At 42.4% G+C, this 19,215-nt stretch overlaps 1 protein-coding gene across 1 annotated transcript in view; it reads right to left on the bottom strand.

Moving 5' to 3' along the window:
• FREM2 (FRAS1 related extracellular matrix 2) overlaps positions 1 to 19,215 on the bottom strand; it is a 186,929-nt gene that overhangs the window by 27,430 nt on the left and 140,284 nt on the right. Inside the window, exons 10-15 of the mRNA XM_067563038.1 lie at positions 18,190 to 18,354; positions 17,911 to 18,093; positions 12,653 to 12,783; positions 9,892 to 10,050; positions 7,919 to 8,222; positions 5,093 to 5,224 (exon numbers count right to left, since the gene is read on the bottom strand). Coding sequence (XP_067419139.1) covers positions 5,093 to 5,224; positions 7,919 to 8,222; positions 9,892 to 10,050; positions 12,653 to 12,783; positions 17,911 to 18,093; positions 18,190 to 18,354 — 1,074 coding nt within the window. The remainder of the gene's footprint in view (positions 1 to 5,092; positions 5,225 to 7,918; positions 8,223 to 9,891; positions 10,051 to 12,652; positions 12,784 to 17,910; positions 18,094 to 18,189; positions 18,355 to 19,215) is intronic.

Below are 19,215 nucleotides of genomic sequence, written 5' to 3'. Positions count from 1 at the left end.
GAGTAAAAGGAGAACATCTTGTCAGAAACCGATGGTGATGGTCAGGCCTAATGGTTGGAGCCATGGCAGTCGGGTCTAGTGCTCAGAGCTGGGAGGGTCTGAGCCAGAATCAAGAGTCCAGTGCAGGGTTGGAACAAGGCCAGAGTGAGGGCAAGGCCAAGGAACAGGGCTGGAGCAGGCTGAGGTTTGTGGAGTCTGTTGCCACTATCCAAGTCCTGGAATGCCGTTGAGTAGAATGAGCTGTTGTTCTTCCTGTGAGACTCATATACCTGCCCGGAGAGTTACCAGACCAGTTCCTCGATTGTGCATTGGCTGGAGCCTAGAACAGGAATGACTCAACTGTCCATGTGGCTTAATCAGGCTCTACTTCAGGGATGACTCATCATCTGACATTACCTCAGTGCCCCCCCCACCCTCCAGGAAAGGGGTTGTCCACATATTTCTTTAACAGGAAAGCACAGAATACTACATGTATCTACATGTATATACAGGTACACAGTAGCTTGAGCTTGAAGGCCATGGGGTTAATATGTTGAATGATCTGGAATGGGCCAAGGCAATAATAGTCTATTTTCCTTGAGGGTTGGGAGGTGTCCAAGTGTTGAGTCGAGAGTCATACATAGTCTCTGACTGTCTACGACAGCCACAGGAGGATGGTCTTATTGATGAAGGCCAGTGTATCGTTTGTAGTCCTCTTTGGCTGAGTTTAAGTGTGATTTTAATTCCTTTTGAATGCAGTGGAGGCATTGAACCTAATCAGAGGTCATGGGGACACAGGAGGTTAGCCGTATGGATTGATGAAATTTGGCAAAAAGCAAGAACCAGAACCAGTCATCTTGATGGTAGCTGATGAAGAAGCAAAGTTATTGTTCTAGAATTTGGTTTACCCGTTCTGTTTGTCTAGGGATGGTTGGCAGAGGAAACATATAGGGTGACTTCCAGGTGTTTGAACAATTCTCTCCGAAAGTGGGAGAAAAAAAGTGGTCCATGATCAGGTGTAATGTCTGTTAGTAACCTGTGGAGCTTGAAGATGTAGTCAAAAAATAAGTGAGCTGTTGCTTCTGCAGTGGGGAATCTTTTGACAAGGCACAAAGTACACCATTTTGGTAAGAAGGTCGACAATGACCAGTACAGCTATGCAGCCTGACAAGCGGGGATATCAATGATGACGTCCATTGAGATAGATGCCCGGGGTGTGGTGGGGTTGGAAGTGGGATCAGGGCAATTAGAAGTTTGGTATGGTGGGTGGGTGTGTCTGTGTGTCTTTGACTGCACTCCTCACCGGAAGCAATGTAAGATTTGACAGAGGAGAATAGTTTTGGTCACCAAAGTTGTGAGAAATCATCTTGGCTGTCTTCCAGTATCTAAAGTGGCCTGCCAGTGTGGAATCATGGCATAACTGGAGCTTGGCTAGACAGGGTGGTCCTTTGGGGACATAAATGTAATCCTTGAAGCAGAGTACCTCATTTTTGACAGAGAAGTTTGGGTAGGAATTGGCTGACATCCATTTCACCACAAGCAGATCTTTGGGCAGTGAGGACTTTACAAGGGCCAAAAGATTGATGTTGGCCAGTATGTTTACAAAATGGCAGAGCTTCAATATAGTGGCAGATATGTGAGGTCTCTCTCCCTTATCTAGGTACTTCTAGTTATGGGATAACCCATTGGCTCTGCCATTTTGGGTTCTGGGCTGGTAGGCCACTGTAAAGTTGAATCTAGAAAAAAAGAGGGAACAATGTATCTGATGCTGATTTAGGGCTGTGGCAGTTCAGAGATGTTCCAGGTTTTCATGATTTGTGAATACCTGGACTGGAAAGCCCGCACCTTCTAGATGGTGGGACCACTCCTGAAAAGCAGCCTTGCTGGCTAGTGTCTCTTTATCATAGGTTTCATAATTTTGTTCTTCATTGTCAATTTCATAGAATAGAAGGCACAAAAGTGGAGGTCATTTGGGGTCCCATGTTGCTGAAATATTGTTCCCCCGATCACGTAATTGGAGGCATCTATTTTGACGACAAAAGGTTTGGATGGATCTGGTGTACTAGATTGTTTACTTCTGCCACCACACTCTTCAGCTAATCAAAAGCCAGTTGGACTTCTGGTCTCCATTTGAAATCAGGATTCTTCCATAGCAGCTGGTTAACTGGGAACAGCACTTGCGAGAATCCATGGATGAATTATTTATTGAAGCTGGTGAACCCTAGGAAGCGGTGGATACCATGGATGTTCTTGGGTGTCCCCCAGGTCAAAATTGCAGAGAATTTTTTGGGATCCATACTTATGCTGCTGGGACAGATGGTATAACCCAAGAAGTCCAAAGAGGTGCAATCAAATTCACATTTCTCAGGCTTCCCATACAGACCAATTGCTTGAAAACATTCAAGTTCTAAGCAGACATACTGGTCATTCAAGGTTTGGTTCTCTGAAAAAACAAGTATTTTATTGAGGTAGAGTATGATGAATTGGTTCAGAACATCCCTGAAGATATCATTAACCAAGTGCTGTAAAATGGTGGGGGCATTTCAGAAACCAAATGGCATAACAAGTTACTCAAAATGTCCATACTGCTTATGAAAGGTTGTTTTCCATTCATTGCCCTCTCAGATGTGAACCAGGTTATAGGTACTTTGTAAGTCAAAGTTACTGAAAATTGTAGCCGAGCTGACCCTCTCCAGTAGTTCATTGATCAATGGCAAGGGATATTTATTTTTGATGCTGATATTGTTCAGCGCTTGATAGTCTATGCAGAGGTAAAAGATATCATCCTTTTTTTGACAAACAAGTTTGGGGCTCTGGCAGGGGACAAAGAGGGTCTGATAAAATTCTTTGCTAGATTTTAATTCAGGTACTCCCATAGAACCCTGAGTTTACAGGGTAAATTCACCAAAGGGGATTTTGGACCCTGACTGGAGATCTATGGGGCAGTAGTAGGGCTCTGTGGGTGCAGAGCAGCAGTGATTCTTTTATTGAATACATCCTCAGAGTCCTGTATTTCATGGCAATTGGTGAGATATCCTTACGTCGAGCCTGCTGTATGCAGAAAATGGTGGCCTTGCCCATTTTATGCCTGGTATCCTCAATACCAGGTTGGACTAGGCACTGATGCTGACAAAAATCAGACTCAAATCAGGGGATACCAATAATGATTGGGAAATGGATTGAGTCAATTAGGTTAAACTGCAGGGTTTCCTCGTGGTCTTGAATTACAATTTGGAGGGGTGCAATCTCGTAGATGACTGGGCCTGAGGAGAGCAAGCTATCATCAATTGCTTCTACCAAGTCAGAGATGATCTTCCTTTGCACCAGTAGGTGCTTTGTTTTAGCAAATCCAATGTCCATGAAATTGTCAAAGCCTCTGGTGTGTATGAGCAGAAGCTAGGTGCAGCTCATTTCAGGTGTACAATGCCTGAAGTTGGAGCTTCATGTGAAGGTGGGATTGATGGTTAGCATACAGAAAGGTAGCAGAGGGGATCTGCTCAGGGAACCCGATCCTGTTGTTCTGTCTGGCTGCATCCCTTCTAACGAGGCTGAACCTGCTCATTTTCCATCCACAGAACTTGAGGGAGCACCTAGTGGCAAAGTGGCCTTGTTCCCCATAGTACAGTCAGAGGCCATTCAGAAAACGATATTCCTTCTCTCAATCTGAGAGGCGCCTTTATGTCATGTCTACCTTCATGGATTCGAGTCTGACGACTGCCTGGGGGAATGGCAGGAATAGGTCAGGGCTAGGCAGGGGCCAAGTATGTACCTTCCTTCTTTCCTGGCATTACTAGAACAGTTGGTTGTCAATTTGAATACACAAGATGATGTAGGGGAGCAATGCTGAGTGGGGATCAACCTGGGCCAGTTCATCTTTAATCTCATCATTCAGGCCTAAATAGAAATAGTAAATCTGCACTGCTTTGTTCCAGGCCATGACCATTACCAGGCAATGGAAGTGGGTGGCATAGGCCACAACAGAACAGGGACCTTGTTTGAGTAACTGCAGGCAACTTTAATGGACTGGGCATGGTGTGGATCACCAAACATGAGTGAAAACATACAAATGAATTCATCAAAGTCCTGCTCCAGGAGCGGCAATACCTAATCGAATGCTTCCTGTCAAGATGATGACGACACTTACCTTGATTTGGTTGTTCATGTAGATCGCTAAGTGTAACAGGAACAGTAGGCAACATTGATTAAGAAACCCCCAAAGCTTTTGATGGCTCCCATCAAATCTTTTTGGTAGTGGGATCTTTGGGCCTAGACTGTCATGGCCTGTCATGGCTGATGGTGTGAGGGGGGCTTGGGACTGCTGGGATCTGTGAGCATAGGAAGGCATTTTCGCATTGTAGCTGGGCCACTTAATTCTCGAGACCTTGAACGAGTTCTGTCATCTCAGTGGCAGGGGTGCCTAGAGATTTCATTTTCACTATAGAGGGCAACTGCAGGCATAGGAGATTCATCTTGGTCATTGAGCATGCTTAGTCTGCTCAAACTGTGAGAAACCATGATGGGAATGGTGGGCCTAGTGATTGCTCATGTGGCAGTCAAGCCTAGTGGTCAGAGCCGGGGCGTCAGAACCATATTCAGGAGTCCATTCCGGGGCTGGTACAAGGCCAGAGTGAGAGCAAGGCTGGAGCAACACTAGGAACAGGGCTGGAGCAAGAGCAAGGCTGGAGCAGGCTAAGGCTTGTGGAGTCTGTTGTCACTATCAGGCAGGGGAGGATTCCAAGCCCTGGAGTGCCATTGAGCAGACTGAGCTGCTGTTTTTCCTGTGAGGCTTATATACTTGCTCTGGAAGTCACCAAACCAGTTCCTGGAATGTGGATTGGCTGGAACCTAGTACAGGAATGACACATCAGTCCATGTGGTTTAATCAGGCTCTAATTCCGGGATGACCCATCACCTTACACAAATATCACTATCCTATATTGTACTATCACAGGTTCAAGTTACACATTCATGACTTTTCTCCACTGATGTAAACACTAAGAGATTACACTATGTTTTTGGCTACCTAAAACACTTGCTAACATAAAATGAAGATGATACATCACGACAGCACTTTATGCGCAGTCTCTGGCCTACCAATGCAATTTTTACATACCATCAATATGAGGCATCGTGATGGTCAGTTTGATGAGATTAGTATAGTCTGGATCTTCTGGGCCAGTGTAGCGCAGCTTGGCAGAAAATGGCTCTGCCCCAACCACACCTGGAACCCGGGGCTGACAGAGACCTAATGGAAAAGGGAAAAGCAACTTCACTTTGTGTCCAGAAGATACAAAATTTTACTCTGCCTTGCACTAATCTTACATTTCTTTTTCACTGTATGTAGGTTAAAAACTAGAAGAATTTTTTGGAATGACAAACAGCCTGTTGGGAGAGTCCAGCATTAACCCATAACTTTGAACAGGAATTGTTACTACAGAGGATTTAAGTGGAAATCAGAACTATTTGACCAAAGTGGATCCAATTTTCAAAACTGGGTGCCTAAGTTGCACATGCAACTCTAAGCATATGTTTGTATGCATCAACAGTGCTTGCAAAGCAAGATACTGTGTACGAAAACACACAAGTTCCTATTGTGCACAAATGACTATCTGTTTGCACATGGGTCCATGCTAAATGTGGGGTTATCTGAGTGGTCATTTTTTGAAAGCTTGGTTCATGCACTGGAAGGTTAAAAAAAAAAGTTCAAAATCCTCTTTGGAATGTACTTTGATTGCATGGTTAATTTGACTTATTTTGAAATAAGATTTTACTTTTATTTGTAAATGTTTTCCTCTTGTTGTACCTGGACTACATCTCTAGAACAGAGCAAATTGTGAAACAATAAAAGCAAGTTGTTTATACTCAAATGATTTCTGCAAACATACCGTTAAGGAGGACTTAAGTTTCAACAAGCCTACGTAAGACCATATCGTTCATAATTGTTTATAAATTAAGAAAAGCGTAACTCAAATGTCTACTTTCAAACCTGCAGTTAGTTTTCTTCATCATTTAGTCCTTGAAGGATTTACATTTGACCATTCAAAATGCTGACTTCGGGAATGTCTATGCTGCACACTGAACCTATCCAGGCTCTGAGTCAGGTTTCAATGCAAGTCCCTCTTCCTTTCACATATAAATCAGTCTGACTCGGGTCAGCAAACATTCAAGATCCAGGTCCTAGGACCCTGCTAGAGGGGATGGGTCAGAGCTCAAGTCCTTCTGTGACAGGCCCTGTCATTTTGCAGTGTGGATGCAGCTCAAACTGCAAACCTGAGTCTAAAGGCCTGCATTGCTCAGTATGGATGCATGAGCATGACTGTGAGACCAGGGTCGAGCAATTGTAAGCCCAGGTTTACAGTGCAGCAGACACTCAAGCACAGGCTTGGTAACACCAAATCCACAAGTCCTAGTCCCACAGACCCTAGTTTATGATGCATACATACCCTAAATTGGCTTGATTCACCCTGGGATTATACTGAAGTAACTAAGGGTATGTCTACACTGCACACTAAATTCAAGCTCTGACTCAGGTTTGAGCCCAAGTCCCGCTCCCATCCACATACATATCAGTGTGGCTCAGGCCAGCAAGTACTCAGGACTCAGGTCCTAGGATCCTGCTAGAGGTCAGCCCCCAAGTCCTGCTGTGAATCAGATCCAAGCCCAGTCATGATGCAGCGTGAATGCAAGACAAGCCACAGACCCAAGTCAGAAGATCTGCATAGTGCTATATGTGTTAGCACGGCTGTGAGACGTGGGCCCAGCAATTGAAAAGTCAGTGTGGATGCTCAAGCACGGGCCTGGCAACACTGACAAGCCTGGGTGCCACAGACCTGGGCTTAGTTTGCAGAGTAGACATATCCTAAGGGTTCACGGCGATCAGTTGCGAAAAGTTCATCCTGACAGAGGTTTCCAGCATGCAAGGGGCTGTCCATAAATTACATAACACATTAAGGGATGGGTGGATCCTTAATTTTGGGTGTTTGTTTCAGTGTCTCGAAAAATCACCAAAAAATGCATTACATAATTTATGGCCAGTCCCCAGCTGCTGACATCCAAAACTCAGCCAGAGAAACTGGAACTGGCCAGAACAGCCCTCATAAAAGTAGGCAGAGCCAGTTGGGGAGTGAATGTGGCAAGACGCTCAGGTAGAATTCCCTCTCGGATGCAGGGAACTCGCTAACATAGGGCAGATGAACTGAGCCCAAGGTCACAAAGCAAAATAAAAGAGTGATTAGGTGGAAATTCTACTGATTCAAGTCTCTAGATCTCTAACTCAGTAGAAACTAGAATAGTTTACAGTAACTATTTAGTTGGAAAGAGCCAAGCACTTGGAATTAAAGTGACAAATTCAAGCACAGAATGGACTATTTAATATCTTGTCTATTATAAACATGTATTACACAAAATAAAAAAGTTACTGTAGCAACAAAGGGAGTAGAAGTGACACAAAGAACTGTCATCATCTGAAATAGGATTTATACAGTGCAACCCTTTGGAATTCTGTCTTGATTGTTTGAAAACTCGTACATTAAACAAAAGTAAAAAAACTACCTTTGATTTCTAAGGTGACCCTACATTTTTTATTTGACTTTTAAAATATGAAAGCCTGATTTGTTATGTGGAAGATTATTTAAAGGTGTTCAGCAAAGGGCAGAAATGTGTTTATGTTTTTTTAGCTTTTTTATGATGTGTAGAGAAGGCCTAAAAGATCTTTTCACATCCCTCCCCATCTCCCCCTTGCACCCTCCCACCAATAAAAAGTTTATTTCTTGCTTGTTTTTTACGTAGAAGTTCAAGTTTTATTGATTTTGGAAGGCTCCATGAATGACTAGAGAACAGGCAAGATTAAGTGTCATGTAAGTGAAGGCTGATTAAGTAAGAGAGACAGACATTTTTTTGTATGGTCTGCAAGTTTTGCTATAGTTGATAGATACATTACCCTCCTCGGTGCTTATTGTTACAATGGGGCTCATGAGCTCCAGGCCTTCATTCCCATCTGAATTCACAGCACGAGCTGCACATTGGACCCGAGAGCCAGCTTGAAAGTAAATGGAGTCCAGTGTGATTATTTTGGAGGAAGTGAAGAATGTATCGAAGTCAACCTCTCTCATGGGACTGGTCACACCATCAGAGCCAGTGGGTGCACTAACCAGCCATCGGTATCGAGTCAGCGTGTTATTGATATTCTCGCTGGTGCATATTGAACCTGTCTTGTCATAGTCTGTATATTTAGGATTGCAAGCCTGTGGAAAGAGTCAGAGAATTTATAATGATCTTATTTATTTCATGATAAAAAAAAGCAATCCAAGTAGTGAGAAAATGATCAGGAAATTCAGATAATGCTAGGATTTAGCCACTGTGGAACAAAAGCACCAAAAAAGCATGAATACCAAAAGTGCAAATTAAGGAGAGAGCTAACCTGTGCTTTAATCACTCAACAGTCAGGAAACACGACAAAGGAGAATTTCGGTTCAGGGCAAATTTGAAAAGAAAATAAATTATTATAAAAATACCTTTTAGCAACTTATTCTTCTTTATTCTTAGAAAGTTATAATTGTGCTTAAAAGATTAAAATTTTGATCTGAAATTCTGCATATAGGTCAAATTCAGACCCTGGTTTATGCGATCAGTACACTCAGTGGAGTTGCACCCTATATGCCAAGTCTGATTTTGGCCCTTTGACCCAACTCTCCCAATGTTGCAATGGCACTGTGCACTGATGTGTCACAAAGTTGCATGGACGGTTTCACTGTGAATTAGGAAAACCTTGTCTCATGCAATGCATGACTTGTGAAGGTGCATACTGAAAACTGTCAGACTCTAAAAGGGAGGTGTGGATGGATCGAACCCTGACTCACTGTATATAAGTTTTAATGTCCACATTCAGTTTACAAAAATTTAGGTTCAGTGCACCAAGGACTCCAGAGGACCCTGACCTAATTCACCACACACAGAGTAGGCAGTGTGCAATAAATTGACTTTAATGGTGTAGGATCAAAGACTGAATGAGACAAGGGCCCTGAGAAAATAATAGTGTGTAGTCACATAATTAAAGAAATGGGACAAGACCTTTGAGTCTGGCCAAGCTATGCTTAGCACAGGAAACAAGGGTGGGTGGAAGATGGCTTTCTATCATTGTTCTGCTGCCTAAAAGTTGATTTGGCCTCCACCCAAGTTAGAGCAGCCTCTGTACTACTCTAGCTTACACTTGCTTGTAACTTACAACAGCAGGGATTGCCAAAGTGTGTACCCTCTCTGTCCACATTCATTCCTGCCTCCCAAACACCACCTCTATTGGTGACGTGCCTAAGGAGTGATGCAGAGTTAGCTCTATGCCATGCCTTATTAAAAGGGAATCCCCAGTTGCCCTGTTAAGGCAGATTTTGTGATGGGAAAGGGCAGACGCATGAGCTGAGAATCTGTCCTTGAATTGTAATGTGTACACATAAGACTCAAGTTTGTATGTGAAACATTAATTTTGACAATTTGCTGACTTGTGAGTGCTTCCCTTTGAAGGTATAACTTTTTTTAAACTTATTTTTTTTGCCAAAAGTATGGTAGCGAACTCTTGCTTACATACAGCTAATGGTGGAGAAGATTCACGTTTGTTTTCTTTTTCAGAGATTATAAGTTTTCATATTATTTACCCAAGCATCTTGTGTAAAAAAAATATAGCATCACACATAGCACTAGCAGTGAACAACTTTTCATGATACAACATACATAGATATCTTAATAAAAATGCTTTTTGGAGATATTTATTATCTACCAATAGAGGGAAAACTATTTGAAAAAAGGTGTTCTATTTTATAATAGCCCTTCAACACTTCCCTCAAGCAGTAAAAATTTCCATTGTTTCTTTGAAGTCACCCATCCACTAGCCTTGTTCCCACTTCTCATCTTGATACTCACAGTAATACAGACAACAGGATAGCCAGCAACTGGACCAGTTCCATCATTGGCTCTAGAAGTATCATCATATATCAAAACGGATGCAACCTGAGGGACCGAAGGAAAGGTGACATCCGCCATGCTGTTCATTTCTTCAATGTACACAATGGCCTTGGCTGTCTAGGAATTAATATACAGATACACAATTTTTAGTGCAAATTTACAAAACCAAGACAACTCAATGTGAAAGTTGATCAGGAAATACTTCCTAGCAGTACCAGCATTTGTTAGCCTGTGGAGTAGTGTCCCAAGAGAAATGACAGAAGCGCCATTGGTTGAGTTATTTAAAATTGGAGTGGAAGCACTGGAGAATATAGTGCAGGATGAGAAACAGAACAGCAATGAAATATTTGTATTTCTCAGAAGAATGAAGGTACTAGGCCTTCCACTTCCCACCTCACCGTGAGGTATAATGGCATAACTGTTATCTCTATTGTATGCTAAGCTTTACATGTCTGGTGGATCTGTGGTGTCCATAACCGTTAATAACAACTATATCTTTGCTGACTGACAATAGAGGGTCAGGCGATAGTTCCCTATTGACAGCATTATACTGGTATGACACAGAGACCCATGGTTTGTTCACTACTCTGGGTAAACAGCTTTTAGCAGGCCAGAAAAACTCCATATGTCTAATACATTGTTGTCATGATATATACCCAACAGGTGGCATGTAACTTATCATTTGGAAACCAGTAACTCATTTATCATTAATATTCCTGTGCGGTGTATGTATAGGGTGCGTACAAAAGGATCTGATAAGTATTAGAATTATGTTCTTAAAATGTGTTTGGCAAGCAATGCACAAGCACAGTCTGCCCTAGACAAAGGAATGTGGATTTGCTTGTCGTCACGGAAAGACAATGAAAGCACATTTACATAAAAGGTAAACATAGCCATCAACGTAGTGAGTGGGGGAGACAGCCTCTTGCAATGAGCTGAACCTCAAATGATAAGTAATTGAATCAACTGATTGCGTACAATATTGCTGTTTTATAAAAGGGTATCAAGTAAGGTCCTTGATGAAAGCTAACGTCACACTGGTGATTAATATAATCCTAAAATGTATGTATTAACACTATATGAGGAATTATGAATACTCACTGATATTATGCTTTAAAGTCTATGACTTAGCAAAGGGAGAAACAGGTTTCCTCTCAGAGAGGAGGGAAGGCAGCTATCTACTTGTTTCCATGAAATTAAGCAAGATGTGACCAAAAACAATGCATGCCCCATTTACATACGAATTGGCAGGGGGATGGGAGGTCCACAGGAAGGGAAGAATGGTGCATGAGTTCCATCCTGAGTCTGGGGACAAAACAGTAAGTTTGGGAAGATATAAGGAGAAAGAAGAAGCTATCTTGGTATCCATCACTGGACAGACACAAAGGGCCAGAGCTCTTGAAGCTGAGAAAGATGGCTCTTTCAACCCAGGAATCTGACGTTTCTGGAAACTGAATATAAGTGAGAAACCCACTTCAGCAAAAATCTTTTGCCCAAGAAGATAAAGGAACCAAGCAGTCTAGATTTTGTGAGAGATACTGATGAAGGTGGTGGTCAACCATCTTGCTGGAAGGAGGCGTGATAAGAATCTTAACAAAACTACAGTCTTGGCTCACGGTCTTAGTTACTAGTAAGCATTTTTCACTTTTATTTGTTTGTAACCATTTCCAACTTTATCCCTTATACTTGAACTCACTTAAAAATGCTCTCTTTTTGATTAAATAAACTTGTTTTGATTTTATTCTAAATCAACCCAGTACTGTGTTTGACTTGAAGTGATAATTAACTCCAGTTAAAGCAACAAGCTTTCATGCTTTTGTCTTTTTAAAGGAGCAACAGACCTTATTACTCCTCTGAATGTTCCAGGAGAGGGCTGGACATTTCAGGGCAGACAGTTTTGGGAAAATTCAGGGCTGTGGGTGTGTTGGGATCAGTTGGCTAGTAGCAACCAAGACTGGTAGAGACCCGAGTGTGGGTTTGGTGTAAGAAGCAGGCTGCTGGCATCTGCTGAACCAGGCTGGTTCAACACACAGATACTCAGTGCATGCTTGTATGCTGGCTAGGAGCATCCAGACAAGGAGCTATAGCAGCAGAGCATTTTAAGACACTCAAGGTTACAGGACAAGCAGTGACACAGCATCTCACTGGTTTGGGTTGGACCTCACAATGTGAAACTTGTTAAGAGGTTAAATAGTATTAGGGATGTTGCACTTCTAAGTCATGAATATGGAGAATCAGAGGAGGAAAATATTAGTATTAAATGCAGACAGAAAGTATTTCTAAATAAGACTGTGCTAATTGCAGTTCAAGCAACAAGTATAGCAATAACAGAACTACTATAGCAGAAGTTACACTTAATACATGTGTAGGCAGTCTGCTGTTATTACAGGATCTCTGGTACTTCCATAGCTTGCAGCACAGGTGTCACAAGGTCCCATCAGTCATCATTTCCAAGACGATGATAACACTTACTGAGAACTATCCTGATAAAGAGAATTAATTTATAGGGAAATATTATAGATATTGATTTCATATATGTTCTTAAGGACATATGTTCTCTATGGCCCTCTGGGCTCTTCGGCCTAGAGGTGAATTACTCTGGATGGAAATTTTAGGCTCTTCATTATAACCCAGCTGAAGAACAAGGCTACTAGATGAATAGCTATAAGAGGTCTGTCGGTCTGCTGCATTTTATTGTTGAAGAGTTTGCATTAGTTACCTGTATTTCTGCCACCATGTTCTCATCAGGCTTCAGGTGAACAGTGAAGGCCTCTCTCATCTCCCTAAAGCCATCAAAAAGAACCTCAATCTCTACAATGTGCTGTGTTTCACCCTCCTTAAACTCGATTTCTAAAAACACAAGAAGACATTTTAAAAATAAATCTGCTGTTCATGTTAGTCAGGCTGCTGATCTAGTATGCTCTATTCTGCCATGACAGAGAGCTACAAAAGTTAACACTTGTCTTTGAATGTGTGACCAAAAACAATGCATGCCCCATTTACATACGAATTGGCAGGGGGATGGGAGGTCCACAGGAAGGGAAGAATGGTGCATTCATGTGTCTTGAATAAACTAGTTTACATTATCCAAATGCAATAAAGACATAATAAAATAAATGATAATAATGTGTACTAACTGGACCATCTCATTTCCGGTGGGAGTAAACATACTGTGTAAGGACCAAGAAAATACTGAGTTTTGGCTTGTGGCATTTCCCTGGGATAATCCAGTCAGGGATGCAAGGTTTGTCCCTGCAGCTGAATGGGCTGGGCTCTCTAACCCCACCGATGTTGTGAAATCCTGGGGATCATAGAACATTTGCAAAGGGCTGGGGATTTTGGGCAGAGGCACAATGTTCTGTTCCGGTGTCTTCTGTGGTGGTAGCACGTTTCCCTCAGAAGTCATACTCCTATGCACACTCTGTGGGTTCACAGCCCAGAGGTGGAAGCAAGTCCAAGGTAAAGCTTACAGGGTCAGTGTCAGCTGACACTACAAATTTTTATAGATATGAGGAGGGATGAGTGAAGCTCTTATGTGACGGAAACACATCTCACTCAGCAACTAGAATGGGACATTTCTTATCTGATATTTTTCTTTCTGTTAGCAGCTTCTTTCCTCATTGGGCACTAACAGGTAACCGCCCCTGACCTGTGGAAGTCTGAGTAGGGTCCAGTGCTCTTGCTGGAGGCTCCAGGACAAAATCCTGCCTTCCAGCTCCGGTTATCAAAAGAGTTCTTCCAAAGTGATAGAACTACTCCAACAATCAGTTATTAGCATCCTGTCATTTTCCAGACTACCAGGCTAGGTGGAATGAGGAGAGAAACTGCTAGCAGAAAGGATATTATCAGCTAAGAAATTCTCTCCTCATGCTGCACAGCTCATTCCTCTTCTCATGGGAAGCAGCAAGCAGTGACTCACAGAAGGAAGGAAGCAAAGGATAAACATTAAATTGTTATTAGAGTAGGATAATAGGTGCAAACAGAAGCCCTACCCGACAATATAGATTTAGAGTAAGAACTTTGTAGATTAAGGAATTATTTGGAACCAACCCAGCAACATATTCCTACCAATGGATGTCTCTGCAGAGGAATGGAGACCTACTTTGTAAATCTTTTTCAGATGAGGTTCATATCTTTTCCCGCACAATGACCCCAGAGAGCTTGCGGAGGGAGCCTTGACTTGTCTTAACAAATAATTTCTCAGTTGCTTAGGATGGCAACTGGTGCATAATTTTAACATCTTGCCTGTAGCAACTTTGAGGCCCTAAGGCCTTGGCATTTTGGATAGAATGAGATGAACATGAATGACATGTGTGCTGCATATGCTTGAAATATCCCTTTAAAACTAGAAATGCCCATCTATGCCACCATCTTCTACAGGAGTGCTAAGGGCTGAAACAAAATGATGGGAGAAGTCATTTCCAGGGATTATGGAAAGAATGTACCTAGAACAGAAAGGTTTCTGGAGCTATAAGAGAAAGCTTTTCCTCACTGCAACAGCAGTGTGGTTCTTGTATGGACAGAGGCAATGGCAACTAGAAAGGTCAACCACAGGTTTAATCTGTCACTCTGATTAACCTTGACACCAGATGATCGTCAGATGGGGAGACAGATGTGTCTACCCAAAGAGTGACACTACAGCTGTTACACTCTTTTCTGTGGTGTTTAGTAGGACTCCAATCAGCCAACCTAGACTAGGAACCCTAGAGTAGCCGAGATCACCAGAACTTTGTGGTTGCTATTGTTATTTATATTATGATAGCATCAGGAGGCCCAAACTCCACTGCACTTGCACCGTACAAACAAAAGGCAGTTTGTTTATACAAAAAGTGTCATCTGTTTCCCCTTGCATGAGAAATGTAAATTTGACTGGATCAGGGACTGAAATCTCTGGGTTGAGTTCTGCCTGTGTAGCAAAAAGTACAGCTGAAGCCCACTTAGAAACTCTGTTAAACCACACTTCTCTTCCGTTAACTGGCTGTTAACTGTAGGTTATCCGGGTCTGGATGGAGGAGTTCCTGCTTCAAGAGGTCTGGTGTTTTCTACAGGTGCAATGGAGATTTCTTCGTTGTCTATCAAGTCTGAAGTACCTTCTGGGCCACTGGAAGAGTAGGAGAAGGACTTCAGCTCTCCCTTCCCCTTCCCAGGACATTATTTCCACTTCTGAGAAGCAGTTGTGACCTCTAGTTACTCCCTGGTTTTGGAAGGATAAAGATACCCATGCTTCAGTCATAAGCCAACCTCTAATGTGGGTTAAGAGGAGACATGCCCTGTGAACACCATGACTGCTCTCTCTGTGGTTTCTTCCACCTTCTTCTGAAGTAACTGGTACCGATCCTGTCATAGATATGACACTGGACTCAGTGGACCCACTGCTCCGAACCCATGTGGCCAGGACTTTGTTTTTGTTCAGATATGACACAGTTAGAGCTGTGGAAGTGAACACTATGAACTGCTGACATACAAAGGGGACACTTGTTTTTGCCTTTTTCAGACCCAAAGTCTCTGGAGTTTGAAAAACTTTCCCCTGAACAGGCTGTGAAGTAGTTCCCTTCTCTGTGGAAATCCTCACATTCCTGACTGAGCCTCTCATGGTGAAGTCATGGTTTCAGGTGCGGCTTGAGGGTTTACACGCCTGCCTGACTCAAAACTGATAGTGTGAAAGCCAATGGCTTGTGCTAGCCAGGCATAGTTCACTCTCTCCAGTCTGTACCCGGCAATGTAAGGGTTGCTGGCTTTTGACAGCAGGACATCGCTTACTCTCTCAAGTCCATATCCCAACATAGTAATGTTGGATGGCTTGTGGAGGCAGCAGGGCATGGTTTGCTCTCTGAGGCTCCCAAAAAGCTGCCTCTGGGACTTGGCTCAATACTTGCAGGGTTTCTCTGCTGCTGCAGTGGGGAGCAAACACAGCCCACTGAGAGGTGCTGACCTGGAGAAGACAGAGGATTAGAACTTCAATAGTTCATTTATTTCTCATCTCAGAAGAGGGAAAGAGGTGCTGGAAGCTGAAATGAAGTCACTACTGCATGAAAATAAGTAAGAATTTAAGTTACAAAACAAAATGGTCTGAAGAAACTGAACTGACATCTTGTTCCACTGCTGGAGGCAGAAAATCCGGCAGACTGAGCTAAAAAACAAAGCCTAGTTCAGAGCCTTCAACAGTAACACTAGATCACCTCCGAATTCCAAGGTGGGAGGTATTATCCATTAGTGATGAGCAAGGAAAGCAGCTGTGCACCCACAGAATGGCTATAGAATGCTTTTCCAGCAGCAATTGGAATGCCCATTGCCCTGAACATCTTCACAACAAAATTTGACACGCATTTGAAATTTGCCCACATGGGCCTAACTCATCACTAGTGTAGCTCCACTGGTTTCTTTATAATGGAGTTACACCAGGGATTAATTTGTTCCATTATGGCCAGGGCTCCTTTAGACTGGCTACGCGAGCCCAAGGCTAGAGTTTTGTCTGAGGTGGAAAATTGTGGCAGGAAACCATCCTAGGCCTCCAAAGCAGAATGCTACACAGATTAATCTGCTTCAATCTGAGGATTCAATTTCCCTTCTATTAGCCTAGAAATTTATGTCAGGGAAGTTCCCAGGATGTCTGTGGCCCTTGGGGCGCTGCAGCCCTGGAGATGAACAGAAATCCTGAGGAGGTGCACATTCTCTGAGGTGGCCATACAGGGCTCATCTGGCTGCTGCATCTGTTGCTTTCCACATGTACAGAGTCTGTAACTCTGCCCTCTAAACGGGACATAAGGGAATCACTTCATGGACTGCCTAATAATTGTCTCGGTGAGGCATCCAGATACTTCCCCGGCTGACTGACGTTCAGAGAGTCTGTTCAGGCCACATGAGTGGTACATTACTGTTCTCATTTTACATCTCTGACATGGAGCTGTCAGCCAGAGAGCAGGGAATGGGAACAAGATTATGTATATCAGAAGGGAGGGTAGCAGAGAGTATCCCAGCAACATGCTCATTTCCTAGAAGATTAATGACCTGTACCCCACTCTCAGCCCTTCTGTCTACCAGACATGCATATGGAAGTTACTGTAACCCTAAAACAGCACTAATCTCACTATGACCTATAGGGATGTGGAAGAGAATCAGGTTGAGGGCTGTTTGGGGTTGTTCCCTGCCCCCCACTTGTTTCCAAACATGGAGTGGGTTCCTCCACCATCCTTACACATCAGATCTGACAGTCTTCAGGTTCAGTCAGTTCAGTGCAGAGCCAGTTTATGCGACTCTCTGAATCTTATTTGACACTTATGGCCACATAAACTAGATCAGATAGGCTACAGATAGATTGTGTGCTTCCCGGCTGCTGCCTATTTCCAGTAACTTTCTTCTTTACTTCAAAGCATGCTTCCAGTTATTTCCCAAGGCTTTGATATTATATACAAATTATCCACATAATCCTGATTTCCGGTTATTTTACCTCATCTTGCCCTTTGTCTTTCCTACTGAAATATGCAAATCACATCTACGAGATGCAGTGCTAGGTTACTAACACAGTATGTTTTCTAGATTATTTATCAGTTATTGCTTCGGGGTTAACGTTGTTGGTATAGTTCTCATACAAAGTTTCGATAAAGAACTTTTAGTTCCATAGAGTTTTTATTCCATGAATAGGGCATAGGGGAAAGCATTTCACATTGTTGAATATTTACTTCAGAATCACTAATGCTTTCCTTTAAAAATGTTCATAAACTGGACAACTCTCCGAATGGCTGAAAAGACACTGAAACTCTAAATTTTTGGAAGTTAAATATGAAGAATATGAAATTCAATTCCTGTGGCCTTATTACTCCCAAGGGCAAAAACCACAAATGTATGCATCTAAAAATTATTAAAAGCTTAAAAGTTCACAATGCCTTTTTTCCTTTAAATATTGTATAATAACAATGAGTGAAATAATCAATAGGATGTGATATTGATCTGAATGGCAGCCAAAAAGTTTCTTCATACCTTCTGACACGGGGTGATAGTCTTCTCCAGAGGTGGCAGAGCCATCCTTTGTGTGAACCCTCACAATGGAAACCTTTGAAGTGTCTCCCAGACGAAGCACTGGAATTTTTACAACCACCAGCTGTCCTGCATCTTTTGGTTCACTGACACTAAATTTGGTCTCACTGAACTTAATAACGGCCTCTGTAATAATAGGAAAAAGTGTTTAAAGTATGCACAAAAGAGCTTTTAAATGCCAAAGTTAAAATGGTATTTGGAAGGTCAAAAATAACTCCTCACTGTCTGCATGATCTCTGATCCTTATCAGGGTTTCATTTTGTTCACCAACAGAGGCACCATAGGAGGAATCACTTCTTGGAGTGCCAAGAACCAAACGCAGCTCCTCCTCTTCTTCATGCAGAGAATCGTCCACAAGCACTAGAGTGCAAGGTTTCTCAATCTCACCTGGAATCGTTATGCAGAAAGTAACATCATGCAGAACTTACAATTGTTTCTCGATGTATTACAGGCATGTCTCTCAAGCTGTAGGACCCACAGGTAAATTCTACTGGTTAAAATACCTACATAGGCACTATATAAGTTAATAACTAATTACAGTAATAGCAAAAGTAACAACAATAACATTTTTATTTACTATAATAGTAAGATTACTATGGGTATTTACATAGCTATATAGATAATATCTCATAACACCTAACAGAAGCAGAAAATAAAAAATGGGAAGGTTCAAGCCCAAATTTTTAAGAACAGCCTCTAATTTTGAGGGCCTTAATTTATGGCAGCCTAACTGATTTTCATATCCCCCTCATCTCCCACTGATTCCAATGGGAGAAGTGGCTACCTATCACCTTGGAATATCACAAACTGAACAACCAGAAAACAATGTGCCTAAAATTAGTGATTACTTGGAAATTTTGGTTCTCAATGACTCAAGGCCAGCTAAAATGCCAGTGAAAGAGGTATGTACCTGGTTCCCAATATCAAGATCAGCAGGATCTGCTGTGAGAAACAGAACAAGGAATAAATGTAGCGGTCCCAGTTTACTGTACTTTTGGCCCATAATATGTCCTTATTATGCATGCAAAGTTGACATCAGTGTGAACTATGCCAGTATAGGGACTGTGAAAGGATGCTGGGATGTGAGTCTAAATTAATACACAGCTATCTCCCCTTCACGAGGATCTGAAGGTCCCTGCTTTACACAATGCGGCATTCAGGTTTTGTCAGATAATTTTTGGCAACATCCAGAACATTTAACTGTGTTCATTTTCTAAATTCTTGTTTCCTGGATGGAGGATAAATTGT

Source organism: Emydura macquarii, unplaced genomic scaffold, assembly GCF_026122565.2.
Source record: "Emydura macquarii macquarii isolate MOO-44397 ecotype Brisbane River unplaced genomic scaffold, CSIRO-AGI_Emac_v2 contig_2473, whole genome shotgun sequence".
Taxonomy (NCBI): Eukaryota; Metazoa; Chordata; order Testudines; family Chelidae; genus Emydura; species Emydura macquarii.
The sequence above is the reverse complement of the archived record's forward strand: the minus strand, read 5'-3'. Positions and strand labels throughout refer to the sequence as shown.